At 40.6% G+C, this 14,739-nt stretch overlaps 2 protein-coding genes across 2 annotated transcripts in view; both read right to left on the reverse strand.

The window, feature by feature from the left end:
* Positions 1 to 60: 60 nt before the first annotated feature.
* Positions 61 to 6,365, reverse strand: LOC308684614 (tumor susceptibility gene 101 protein; the record flags this gene model as incomplete). Its single annotated transcript, XM_081355880.1, has 6 exons — positions 61 to 164; positions 514 to 604; positions 697 to 860; positions 963 to 1,028; positions 2,045 to 2,132; positions 6,240 to 6,365. 6 exons carry the CDS (start codon positions 6,363 to 6,365, stop codon positions 61 to 63), a joined length of 639 nt encoding a protein of 212 aa, XP_081212006.1.
* Positions 6,366 to 12,250: 5,885 nt separating this feature from the next.
* Positions 12,251 to 14,739, reverse strand: part of hrasa (HRas proto-oncogene, GTPase a) — a 30,099-nt gene continuing 27,610 nt past the window's right edge. Inside the window, exon 6 of the mRNA XM_081355701.1 lies at positions 12,251 to 13,715. The gene's annotated coding sequence lies outside the window, so the exon portion shown is untranslated. The remainder of the gene's footprint in view (positions 13,716 to 14,739) is intronic.

The raw sequence follows: 14,739 nt of genomic DNA on the forward strand, positions 1-14,739 counted from the left end.
TATTATTATTTTTATACAAAAGTTTCATATACAAATCATATTGCAAAGACATTTAGAAAGCTAACAGATGGTTTCATTATGTTCAGAGAAAGGAAGATTATCCTCAGTATCCAGCGTCACATGTGAGAATTCCTCAAATGTCTGTACTTTGTGAGCAGAGCTTGCTGTAAATAAACAAGAATTGTCATTTTACCTAAATATCCACATAAATAAACAAATGTATTCTTCTATAAGAGTGCAAAATAATAAAGTATATATCACTTTTTGCCATGTTTTTCTGTTGTTGTACAAGTGCCATTGCACAGTGATAACTTCAGTTTAATAAACCATAAAATCACATCAATCATTGAACACTTTATCATATTTCAGATAACCTAAACTAGGTCTAAACTGCCTGCTTATCTGTTTCCCTGAAGCAATTAGGAGAGATGAAGAGATTCAGGAGTTAAACTGCTCTATTCACATGTGAAAAGTGAATGGGGTGAAGGGAATAAACAGGGAAGCTATACTCACAATCTTCTGGGTCAAGACACATCCGCAGAGGAGGGATCTCGCTAAACACGGTCATCATAACCTGAATCAAGCCGTGCAAGTCACACTGCGGCTGTAAATAAACCGCCAAACAAACAGAAAATTGTAAATCTTTTGTATAGTGATGGCGAAAACCATTGTAGCATCTTCAAGCTGTAGTCTTACATATCTCCACTCGTCCAGGTACGGCATCAGGATCTCTCCATTGCTGTTGACGTGTTTGCTGGTCACAACAACCATCTCACGGGTGGGTTTCAGATAGCAGATGGGGGCCGTGCGTGGATAGCTTTCCTTTAGCCACAAACTCACTGGGATATTGTACAGTTTCCCTAAAGCACAAAGTGTAGAAGTGTTTTGCTTGATGCATAACACGTTTCTTGACTGTAAAACAACAGGGAAGTAAGTCCACTTATCTTTATGGTCTAACTTGCCATTAAAAAACACCTTAATAGTTCCAGTCAAACAGACCAAGGTCTTCGCTGTGCCATCATTAAAAACTGTGAGGAAATTACAAGAAAATGAAAAGCTGAAAAAAGTTATGGAAATTCATGTAGTTGGAAACATAAACAATCTTAAGTTCACTCTTAGGTAAACTTTTCTTTGATTTATATGGTAAATAACTGTAAAATAACTGGCCATTAAAATGATTGTAATATAACCAAACAGTACTAAACTGTGATATAGACGCAATATTTTCTGTGATGTCCATTATTAATTACAGTAAATTCAAGTTAAGTCAAACTCTTTGTCTTTGTAAAAGTACACATTTTTATATTCATTTTAAATACTTATTTAAAATAATAATTATTGTTATCATCGCTTTTATTCTGTAAAGCACCAGAACATTGTTATTTGTGGATAAAAATTTAAAATGTGAGTGAATATGAAATTGTAATATCCCAGTATGTGAATCTGCATATTTACATATTTAAGTAAGTCCTTTGTTATGATAAAGTCTGAATATAAAAAAGATTTCAAAATAAACTGAGCATGAAATACCAGGAATGCACTGAATCATAAACATGTGGCTTGTAAAACAAATAATTGTATTTACATAAAATAATAGTAGGCTATATAGGTGATATTCATGCTACATTTCTCAGGGGTTTTTGTGATGCCATTTATTAATTAGTGAGTTCAATTAAGAAAATATTTTTGTTGTCATTGTAAAAGAACACAAAAGATATATTTTGCATTTTTGTTATCTTACACAATTATTTACACAATATTTTTAAATAAATTAAATTATTATTATATTATTTATATTATTATTATTTTTAAAGCAACAAGAACATTAAGAATAACATTTATTTGTAGATATTTTAGAGTATATCAGCTTGTAAAAACATTTTGCTTCAAAACAGAAGTACTTTTGCATATTATGTAATGTACGGTATAGTGAAGTTAAACACAATATGTAAACTTGTAAAGTTTAAAGCCTACAGAACAATACAGTTTCCAAATGCTCACAGATATTTTGTGAAAATGCTATAAACTGAATCATATTGCTTACCAAATCTCTCCAGAACTGGCTCAAGATACTGATGCTGAGACAAAACCGTAGAGATCTCTGACAGCACCTTTCTCCTGTGATCGTATGTCTGAAAACACGTCCACATACAAGGCTTTATTATACGTATGGACTTAACTGCAACATACACCTAAAACTTTTCATAATGCCATGTCGTATTTGTAAGTAACACTTAAAGGCATAGAGTAATTCACCCAAAAATGACATCCTGTTATCATTAAATCATTAAATTCATACCGGTTTAGAACAACTTGAGGGTGAGAAAATTATGAGATGATTTTCATTTTTGGGTGAGCTATCCCTTTAAGAAAGACAAATTGTGAGACATTTACATAAAAAAGGTTTTCTTAAGGTTTTACCTTAGGTAATCTCCGCCTCAGATCACGAACTTGTGCAACTGTCATGATTTCAAATTAAATCCAATCTGAGACAAGTGCTGTTTAGCTCTTGAAGATCTTACTGTGTTTTTCACAACAGGAAGTTTATGAAGCTCATTAAGAGAGCTCCCTTCAGCTCAATAAAACAGGTTATTGCCATAAGCAGCCAATAGCAGAGCAGTTTTAGGGACATTTATGCAAACTGGGACTGTGATCTACCATCTAAAGGTCATTCAGAACAAATAAACTGCACATAAACATTCATGCATATGTGTGACAACAAAAGCTTTTTAGGTGCTTCTTTAAAAGACATCACAAGGAAGGAGACATTCATTCATGTCAATGATTGATGTACAGCCACATTAACACACACTGATAAACCAAGCATGTTGTCTTGAAAATGTTCTATGTATTATATAGTTATATATACAATTATTAATAGTCATGTGTTAAACCAACACAATCTCTCTGTCATAATTCACAAGCGGAAGCAAAGGTGCAAGTCAACTCTTTATTGGAAGGTCAATAGACAAGAACAATACAGGAACACAGGAACTCAGTGGGCTAGTGGCGCAGGGACAAGATGGTCAGCGTGCTGGTGCAGAGTGGTGATGGTGGATCCAGTGCAGGTGAACATCCAGACGAGACGAGACGAAAACCCACGAAGACACCGAACAGGAAACTCGAACCAGGAACAGGACTGTAGACGGCACACGATGAACGCACACGATGAACACACACTGAGGACACCAAACAACGATCTGACAAAGAGAGGAGAGTGCGATGAGAACTTATAGGTGAGTGAACTGGCAGCAGCTGGTGCGGGGAATGAGATCAGCTGGCACGCTGATCAGTTGGAACGCGCGGTAACGCCCACTCACACACACCCACACACACAGAACAACAAATACACGAGACACGAAGAAAACAGTGAATTCATGAACCGTGACAGTACCCCCCCCCTCCTAGGAACGTCTCCTGGCGTCCCCAGACTCCCTTACCTGTCGATTGTAATCATCAATAAGGGAGTGATCCAGAATGTCCCTAGCAGGCACCCAACTTCTCTCCTCCAGACTGTAACCTTCCCAGTCCACCAAGTACTGGAACCTGCGTCCCCTCCGCCTTGAGTCCAGAATACGATCAACCGAATATGTAGGTTCCCCTTCTACGAGTCGCGGCGGGGGGGGGACCGGGCCAGGCGGATTAATACAAGAACGAAACACGGGTTTTATTTTGGAAACATGGAAGGCGGGATGAATCCTCCTGTACACTGGAGGGAGTTTGAGGCGGACTGCCACCAGGCTAATGATCTTGGTGACAGTGAACGGGCCGATAAATTTGGGAGCAAGTTTATTAGAGACGGAACGGAGAGGAATGTTCTTGGTAGAAAGCCACACTTTTTGACCAACGACGTATACGGGAGGCCTAGACCGGTGGCGATCGGCTTTGGCCTTGGTGCACGCTCCCACTTGGAGAAGAGTCTCGCGGGCTCTAGTCCAAGTGCGATGACACCTCTGCACGAAGGCGTGAGCGGAGGGGACCGCGACTTCGGATTCCAGACTAGGAAAAATTGGTGGCTGGTAACCTAGACTACACTCAAACGGAGATAGGCCCGTAGATGACACTGGTAACGAGTTGTGGGCGTACTCCACCATTGAGAGTTGTTGGATCCATGAGGAAGGATTCTTGGAGACCAGACATCGCAACGTTCTCTCCAAATCCTGGTTGGCTCTCTCAGTTTGGCCATTGCTCTGGGGATGAAACCCTGAGGACAGACTAACAGTCGCACCCAGTAATCTACAAAACTCTTGCCAAAATTTGGACACGAATTGGGGTCCTCTGTCGGAAACCACGTCCGTCGGGAGGCCATGTAACCGAAAGACGTGGTTAACGACTGTTAACGCTGTCTCCTTGGCTGAGGGTAATTTGGGCAAGGGAATGAAGTGGACCGCCTTCGAGAACCGGTCCACCACGGTCAAAACAACCGTGTTACCCTGAGAGGGTGGGAGGGTGGTGACAAAATCTAGTGCGATATGGGACCAGGGTCTCGAAGGGATCGGCAGCGGTTGAAGGAGGCCATCTGGGGGTCGATTGGAAGTCTTACCAGTGGCACAAACTGAGCAAGCCAAAACAAAACTGTGAACGTCGCGAGCCATACGTGGCCACCAAAATCGTTGCTTGACTAAATGGATGACAAGCCACATTGGAACAATGCCCCCACTGAATAACGTCGGACCGTAATCCCTCTGGCACAAATAAACGGTTCGGTGGACAACTGACCGGACGCGTTACCCCTTGTAAGGCCGTCTTGACCTTCGATTCGACCTCCCATGTGAGTGTGGAGATAATTAGGGTCTCCGGAAAAATGCACTCGGGAGTAGACGGGCGATCGGAGCGGTCAAAAATGAGCGATAAAGAATCGGGCTTGATGTTCTTGGAGCCCGGGCGGTACGAGAGAGTAAAGTCAAAACGTCAGAAAAAAAGTGCCCACCGAGCCTGGCTGGAGTTCAATCTTTTAGCGGTTCTAATGTATTCCAGATTCTTATGATCGGTCCAAACGATAAAAGGCACCCCCGACCCTTCTAACCAGTGACGCCATTCTTCCAATGCTAACTTGACTGCCAACAACTCTCTGTTACCAATATCATAATTACGTTCGGCAGGGGACAAACGTTGAGACAAAAACGCGCATGGATGCATTCTGTCGTCTGCAGGAGAACGTTGGGATAGCACTGCACCTACCCCCACCTCTGACGCATCGACCTCCACCACGAACTGACGTGATGGATCAGGGGTAACTAAGATGGGGGCTGAAACAAAGCGGCCTTTCAGTTTGGCAAACGCAGCCTCAGCTGCGTCTGACCACCTGAACGTAGTTCTGGGGGAGGTCAAGGCGGTCAGAGGCGAGGCTAGTTGGCTGAAATTGCGAATGAACCGCTGGTAGAAATTGGCGAACCCCAGAAACCTCTGTAGGGCCTTACGGGAATCTGGACTTGGCCAATCCACCACAGCCTTAACCTTCTCAGGATCCATACGCATTCCCTTAGACGACACAATGTACCCTAAGAAAGGAACAGACTGTGCATGAAAAGCGAATTTCTCCGCCTTGACAAAAAGCCCATTCTCTAGCAGCCTCTGAAGCACTCGTCGAACGTGCTGCACGTGCTCCTGGAGAGAAGAAGAAAAAATCAATATGTCATCCAGGTAGACATATATGAACTGATCGACCATATCTCGCAGCACGTCGTTGACGAGCGCCTGGAAGACTGCTGGGGAGTTGGACAAGCCGAAGGGCATGACCAAGTATTCAAAGTGCCCCCTGGGGGTGTTAAAAGCAGTCTTCCATTCATCGCCCTTCCTGATGCGGACCAAATGATAAGCATTACGTAAGTCCAATTTAGTGAAGATCGACGCTCCCTGCAACCTCTCGAAGGCTGAAGACATCAGCGGTAAAGGATAAGTATTCTTTACCGTGATGCTGTTCAGCCCCCGGTAGTCAATACAAGGTCGCAGGGATCCGTCCTTCTTCCCCACTAAAAAGAACCCCGCCCCCGCTGGAGAAGAGGAGGGACGGATGAACCCCGCTGCTAGAGAATCAGAAATATATTTCTCCATAGCCTCTCTTTCTGGAACAGAGCAGTTGTCTGAGTGTCTGGAACGAGGCACAGCATGGATCTTGGTTCTCCCACACCGCCGTCCCCCATAGCGCTGCCCTCCCAGTCAGTAGCGTGAGCACGAACACCACCTTGCTCTGTTCAGTGGCAAAGGTCCTGGGCTGCAGAGAAAAATGCATTGAACACCTGCGCCACCAGAGCTTGAATAGCCCGACCCGACTCATTCATATTCCTCTCCTGGGTATCCATCCGTGAAATGCTGGATTTGATGAATTCCTCCAGAGGAGAAGAGGGTCCGCTTGCTGCTTCCATCGCTTGGTCAGATCGTTCTGTCATAATTCACAAGCGGAAGCAAAGGTGCAAGTCAACTCTTTATTGGAAGGTCAATGGACAAGAACAATACAGGAACACAGGAACTCGGGTGGGCTAGTGGCGCAGGGACAAGATGGTCAGCGTGCTGGTGCAGAGTGGTGACGGTGGATCCAGTGCAGGTGAACATCCAGACGAGACGAGACGAAAACCCACGAAGACACCGAACAGGAAACTCGAACCAGGAACAGGACTGTAGACACACGATGAACGCACACGATGAACACACACTGAGGACACCAAACAACGATCTGACAAAGAGAGGAGAGTGCGATGAGAACTTATAGGTGAGTGAATTGGCAGCAGCTGGTGCGGGGAATGAGATCAGCTGGCGCACTGATCAGTTGGAACGAGCGGTAACGCCCACTCACACACACCCACACACACAGAACAACAAATACACGAGACACGAAGAAAACAGTGAATTCATGAACCGTGACACTCAGTAATTCATAAGTATTTTATGAGGTAGATCATTTACACGACCTCACTCGTACGTTTTCTTACGATTAGTTCAGACCTCAGGGAAGTGTAGGGCTGGTCCTTCCTAGTGACTCTTTTGAAAATTGTATGAATTCATATGATTCACCCAAATCAAATACGAATTACTGTGAGATCGGGTTGGTTAAACCAAGCATTTTTCTGACCCAATAATATGGAAACCTTTGATGATGCAACATATTATATTATACATTGTTATGTTATATTTTATGTTTTATGTTATGTTATGTTATGTTATGTTATGTTGTTATATGCTATGCTATGCTATGTTATGTTATGACTAACTTTTATATTTTTCCATTTTTTTATATATATACACACACACACACACACATGCATACATATAACATATACACAGTACAAGTTAAAAGTTTAGATGAATTAAGGTTTTAATTGAAAAAAGTCTCTTATGTTCACCAAGGCTGCATTTATTTAATCAAAAATTAAGTTACAGTAACAATGGGAAATATTACTACAAATTAAAATGAAAAATATTCTCTCTTTTAAATTAATTCTTAAAAAAGAAATTAACACTTGTATTAGGCAAGGATGCATTAAATTGGTCTAACAGTAAAGACATTTATAATGTTTCAAAAGATTTTTTTTATATAATAAATGCTGTTCTTTTGAACTTTCTATTGTATTACATTTTCCACAAAACATATTAAGCATATAATATTCAATATATAATAATAATAATATACAGCTATGTCATAAATGTCACAGGAATAAATAACAACTTAAAATATATAGCCTACTGTATAAAAATGTAAAATGGCTATAAATAGTAATAATATTTCATAATACTACAGTTTTTACTGTGTGTATATACAGCCAAAACATTATGATCACCTTCCTAATATGCTTAGTCCTCTGAGTGCTGCCAAAACAGCGCCGACCCCCGAGGCATAGACTCATGCGAGACTCCTGAAGGTGTCCTGTGGTTTCTGGCACCAAGACTTTAGCAGCAGATCCTTCAAGTCCTGTAGGTTGTGAGGTTTAGCCTCCGTGGACTGAACTTGTTGGTCCAGCACATCTCACAGATGCTCAATCGGATTGAGATCTGGGGAATTTGGAGGCCAGGGCAACACCTTGAACTCCTCATCATGTTCCTCAAACCATTCCTAAACAATGTGTGCAGTGTCAGGGTGCTTTATCCTGCTGAGTGAGGCACTTCCACCAGGGAACACTATTGTCATGAAGGGGTGGACCTGGACTCAACAATGTTTAGGAAGGTGGAATGTGTCAAATTGTCGTCCACATGAACGGTCAGACTCAGGGATTCCCAGCAGAACATTGTCTAAAGTATCACACTCCCTCCACTGGCTTGTTGTTTTCCCACAGTGAATTCTGGTGCATCACTTCCCCAGGAAAACGGCACACATGTACACATCTGCCCATGTGACGTAAGAAAACGGGACTCATTGGACCAGATGACCTTCTTCCACAGCTCCAAGGTCCAGTTCTGGCGCTTGTGTGTCCGTTGTAGGTGCTTTCGACGGTGGACGGGTCACTCTGATCGCTCTGTGGCGACACAAGCCTTGCCGTTTCAGAGATACTCTGAGCCAGGTGCCTTGCCATATTTGGCCCTTGTTAAAGTTGCTCAGATCTTTATTCCTGCCCATTTCTTCTGCATCCAACATGAAATGATCGTTTGCTAACCATCTGGGCCCGGTTCCCCAAAACGTTCTTATCGCTAAGTAGTTTTTAACCTATTCCTTAACCTCTCTCTTAACGTTATGGCACGATTCCCGACACGTTCGTACACAAAGTATATCTTCTGTAAGTCACACTTTCGTAAGGTTGGTCTGGACCACTCTTAGCGTTACCTTATCACTGTTTCAGGTCTATACGAATATAATTCTGAAGTTTTAATACACCCAGACAGTATTCAATTAGGCTAATTCAAGTGTTTTCATGCAAAGAATAAAATTGTCACGTCTGTGTTGCACGTCACCACGTATTAGTGATGGGGACGAGACCGCCTATGCCGAGTCCGAGTCAAGACCGAGTCTTTGAAGGGTCGAATCCGAGTCGAGACCGAGTCTGTTGGTTTTCAAATTCATAATTTAATATCACCCCAGTTAATAATCAACAGTTAGGCCTACAGACTAAGCTAGATTGGGAATTGTTTAGAGGAGCAGTCTTAACGTCTTAATATGGACTATACTTTTACTATCATTAAAAAAATCCCTACCACATGCATCATCTTCTGCCTATTTTTCTAAACTGCTTCAACAGTGCTGCTCTGTCATCAACATGTTAAGCCCACCCTGACTTTTTTAAATCATAGTTAGGACATGCAGAGCAATTTGACCCTTCGCAGGGAGCTTGATTGACAGGTGATCTGACCAATCATACTTCGCCATCCGCCATTTTGTCCGACAAAGCAGTCAGGAGAGTTAGTAGATTAACATGGGAGGATTTGAACTTGAAACACGGAGTTTACTGACGCCTTTCCGTGGTTAAAACAACATTGCGTCTTATGTTTGTTCATGTTTATTTGAGGCTATAAATTAACTAGAAGGAAGAGATGATCGGTTCACGAGCAGCTTTAACTGATGCTCTACAGCGATCTCTCACGGCACATTAAAGAGCAACAAAACGGTATTTATTGTTTAAATTTCTTTTAAAAAATGACCAAATTTGAAAGGTGAGACTTTGTTTAATATGTTTAATATCAAAAGTAACCGAAAAGTAACCTGGTCTGTCCTGTCTGTCAGCGTGTTGTCAGTCTCCTCTCTGCTCCGCGATGTATTTTTCACTGCGTGAGAACATGGTGTGGCGTGAGAACGGCGTAGATTGTCGGACATGGCGACAGTAACTAAGGGGGGCGGGTCTTTGCGAACAGTCAATTAAAATTTTCTAGTGATGGGACGAGACCGCCTATGCCGAGTCCGAGTCAAGACCGAGTCTTTGAAGGGTCGAGTCCGAGTCAAGACCGAGTCTTTATAAGAACGAGTCCGAGTCGAGTCCGAGAAAGCAGAAATCGGTCTCGAGACCGGACTCACATCACTACCACGTATCACACATGACCAGCGTCGGCCAATAGTGAGCCTATGTGGTGACGTGCAACACAGACGCGCTACGCTTAAACACTACGTGAAAAGACCCGAGGCCCAGAGAGAAGGAAATGAAAAGTGAAATAAAGTCGTTATTTTTGTTAACTATTAACAATGTCTTTAATACATTTTCTGGGCCAGCAAGTTTCAGTCCCTTAGAAGCCTATGGAGGAGTGAGACAACTCTCAGATTTAATCAAAAATATCTTAATTTGTGTTCCGAAGATGAACGAAGGTCTTACGGGGTTGGAAAAACATGAGGGTGTGTAATTACTGACAGAATTTTCATTTTTGGGTGAACTATCCCTTTAATATGTGCCTCGTTAGGGGATGATCAACGATATTCACTTAAAGGAGAACTCGGCAACTCTAGCAAACTCTAGTCACTTCTTAGCTGATTTTTCCTTTTGTTGTCGCATGTTTTCCCCACAAGCTCCCCTTACAGCTGTGGGGGGGCGTATATTTCACAACACGGTCGTAAAACTCACTTGCGGCGGCCTCCTCCCCCTCTCTACCGCTGCTCATGTGCGTTTGTTTTGATCAGATCAAGCCAACTGTATCGTGTGGAGCTATACCCGAGGTGGGTAATCTGGTAATACATCATACATGCGTGTGTTTATGTCGAATTGCCTTAAAGCAATTCGTGTTTCGCGCTCGTTCTCGTTTCTCACGAGACTTCCAATTTCTATCTTGCCGGGACGGTAGTCCCCAAGTTGCAAGGTTGGTTTTCCGCCTGGGAACGCTGGGGGGAGCGGGGAAAGTCACCAATATAACCAGAACAGGTTATTTAACCATCCAAATGAATTCTACACAGTTTTATTAAGTTAAAAAAGTTACCAAGTTCTCCTTTAACCTGTGACAGGTCATAATGCTTTGGCTCACCAGTGTGGCAACCACGAGTTCTGTGGGAGAACATGCCTTGTTGATGCCAGAGCTCAGAGGAGAATGGCCAGACTGGTTCAGCTGATAGAAAGGCAACAGTAACTCAAATAACCACTCGTTACAACCGAGGTCTGCAGAAGAGCATCTCTGAACAAGTTGAACCTTGAAGCAGATGAACACACCGGTGACACTCCTGTCAGAACTGCAGAAAACTGAGGCTGCAATTCATACTGGCTCACCAAAACTGGACAATAGAAGATTGGAAAAACAATCTTGTTCTGACGAGGCTGGATTTTAACATTCAGATGGTCGGGTCAAAACTTTGCGGAAAAAAACGTGAACGCATGGATCCATCCAGCCTTGTCTCAGCGGTTCAGGCTACTAGTGGTGTAATGGTGTCAGCATATCTGAGTATTGTTGCTGACCAGGTCCATCCCTTTATGATCTTCTGATGGCTACTTCCAGGAGGATAACACGCCAAATGTCACAAAGCTCAAATCATGGTTTCTTGAACATGACAATGAGTTCACTACTCAAATGGCCTCCACAGTCACCCGATCTCAATAGAGCACATTTGTGGAGGAACGGGAGATTCACATCATGGATGTGCAGCCGACAAATCTGCAGCAACTGCATGATGCTCTCATGTCAAAATCTCTACCAGCAGCTTGTTGAATCTGTGCCATGAAGAATTAAAGCAGTTCTAAAGGCAAAAGAGGGTCCAACCTGGTAGCAAGGTTTACCTAATAAAGTGGCCAGTGAGTGTATACACACACACACACACACACACACACACACACACACACACACACACACACACACACACACACACACATTATATATAACGGTCGCACAGGGGTGCTGTTTTCTATGGAAGCTTGTTTCCGCCACAGAATAAAACATTTTAAAAGATAATTGCAACATTTTATCTCACAATTGCGATATAAAGTCACACAAATATGACTTTATATCTCGCAAATCTGACTTTCTTTAATCTACCAACTGTATGTTATAAAGTCAGAATTGCGAGATATAAACATGCAATTCCAAGAAAAAAAGTTTATATCTCACAATTCAGACTTTATAACACAAGTTCGACTTAATAACACAATTTTGACTTTACAACACCCAATTCTGACTTTATAACACAAGTTCGACTTTATAACACAATTTTAACTTTATATCACGCAATTCTGACTTTATAACACAATTTCGCCTTTATAACACGCAATTCTGACTTTATAACAAACCATTTTAACTTTATATCACGCAATTCTGACTTTATAACACAATTGCGACTTTATATCACGCAATTCTGACTTTATAACACAATTTCGACTTTTTATCACGCAGTTCTGACTTTATAACACAAGTTCGACTTTTTATCATGCAATTCTGACTTTATAACACAAATCTGACTTTAGAACACAATTCTGACTTTATAACACACAATTCTGACTTTTTAACACAAATTCGACTTTAAAACACTCAATTCTGACTATAACAAAATTTCGACTTTAAAACACGCAATTCTGACTTTATAACACAAGTTTGACTTTATATCACGCAATTCTGACTTTATAACACAAGTTTGACTTTATATCACGCAATTCTGACTTGATAACACAATTACGACTTTATATCTTCCAAATCTGACTTTGCGAATTGCGAGATATAAACATGCAATTCTAAGAAAAAAAGTAAAAATTGCAAGGTTATTTCCAGCAATTATGAGTTTATATCTCACAATTCTGACTTTATAACACAATTCTGACTTTATAACACAATTTCAACTTTATATCATGCAATTCTGACTTTATAACACAATTTCGACTTTATATCACGCAATTCTGACTTTATAACACAATTTCGAATTTATATCACGCAATTCTGACTTTATAACATGCAATTCTCACTTCATAACACAATTCTGACATTATAACACAATTTCAGCTTTATATCACGCAATTCTGAGAAAAAAAAGTCAGAATTGTGAGATAAAAAGTTGCAATTACCTCTTTTATTTTTTATTCTGTGGCGGAAACAAAGCTTCCATAGTTATCTTCTTTTTTTACCACTACATTGATTGGAAATCTTATGACATTTTAAAACATTTTGCAACAATAACCTCACAGACAGAATTCCAAAACAAACAAAAGGTTCTTCAAACAACTCAACAGTTTTTAATTTTGAAAATTCAGTCAGCCTTTTTAATATTCTAATGGTAACGTTCGTTCGTAACATACACATACACCAGCACACATAACTAATGCTTCCGTTTCGATTTCCACAAAGCCCTATTCACAAACGTTATGTTAAAACAACCTGCACGTTAAGAAAAAACGACTCCATCCAGATTATTTTGTACATAGTTTCCAACATCCATTCTCTCCAACTGATATATGCTTTCTGTGAGGTGCAACTGAGGGGGCAGGGTCACGGGATGAGGTCACTAGTGTCCAGTCTTTTCCATTGGAGCTGAGGAAGGTTTTTGTGTGACGTTGAGGTCATGAGATGTGCCAAGTCCTTTTAAGACCAGTGTTGAGACTTCAAGAACAATAATTTAGCAGAAATCCACAGAGTCGCCCAGCACGAGTACACTGGGGTTACAAATAAAGAACATAAACGAGTAAGTCATTAGTGGTGTTTATCAGGCAGACGTGGACAGCCAGAGAGGTCACCCGGGTGGTCAACGCAAGACTCCTTCCGGTTTCAAATGTTCGTTATGCAGGAGGCCTTGCTCGCTTTTCCTTAACAGTCGGGTTCAGATGAGACGGCACGTCTTTCCTCTCGGGTCCAGTCTGCCGCACGGGACCATGGGTAAATTTCTCCCAACACATGCCAGTCAGCTGGGGACCAGAAAACAGGAAGTGTAGACATGGGTGAATCAAATTAAAAACATATTTCATACCAAAATCAAAAGAAAAATTATGTTTTTGGTTACACTTATTTTTAAGGTGTCATTGTTACTGTGTAATTATATATTGAAGTACTGAGTAATATTAATTAAAAACATGTATTTACTATAGGGTTAGGGTAGGATTAGGATTAGGTTGAGGGTTAGCTGCATGTTATGCATGATTTACTGTTATTACTATGGTAAGTATTTGTTACATATGTAACAAGGACAGTGTAAAATAAAATGTTTTATATTGGGAAACTGATTCATTTTTGGACCATTAAAATTTTGCCTGACATTTGGTCTCATGAAATTTCACTGACAAATAAAATAACAATTTCAAATGCCAAAAATAACATAATGTGTCTTGACTGTTTTCCTTTTTAGTTTTTTTCTAGTACTGCAATACATTTTTACTAAATTATTTATTATTATTTTTTAAAATCCATAATACAACATTTTTCATTTTCTTTTAAATTAATAAATTAAAAGGCAAATATATATATATTTAAGAACTGGATTTTTGTTGGTCATGGAACTGTCATGGAAATCAGACAGTAATCAGATTTTTTATTTATCACAAATAAAAAATAAAAAATATAATTATCATATTAAAATCATTTTTCAACTTTGATATTAACAGTTAATGTTTCTTGAGCAGCAAATCAGTGATGTTATCATGTGACACTGAAGACTGGAGTCATGATGCTGAAAATTTGCGTTGATCACAGGTAAAAATGAGAAAACTCAGTTGTTTTAACTCAGCATAATTGACTATAAAACATAAAAAAATATTACGTTGGAACGGTGTGGGAAATCCCATTATGTGCCAAACAGATATTTATAAAACTAAATTGAAAAAATATTTTTCATACAAAACTCAGTGAGCATGAATGAGAAAGTCACATATAGTGATAGTGATGCTTGCCTAAGCAAACACGACTAATAAATATGTAAATGTAATATTTCTCTCT

Source organism: Scardinius erythrophthalmus (assembly GCF_964197995.2).
Source record: "Scardinius erythrophthalmus genome assembly, chromosome: 24".
Taxonomy (NCBI): Eukaryota; Metazoa; Chordata; class Actinopteri; order Cypriniformes; family Leuciscidae; genus Scardinius; species Scardinius erythrophthalmus.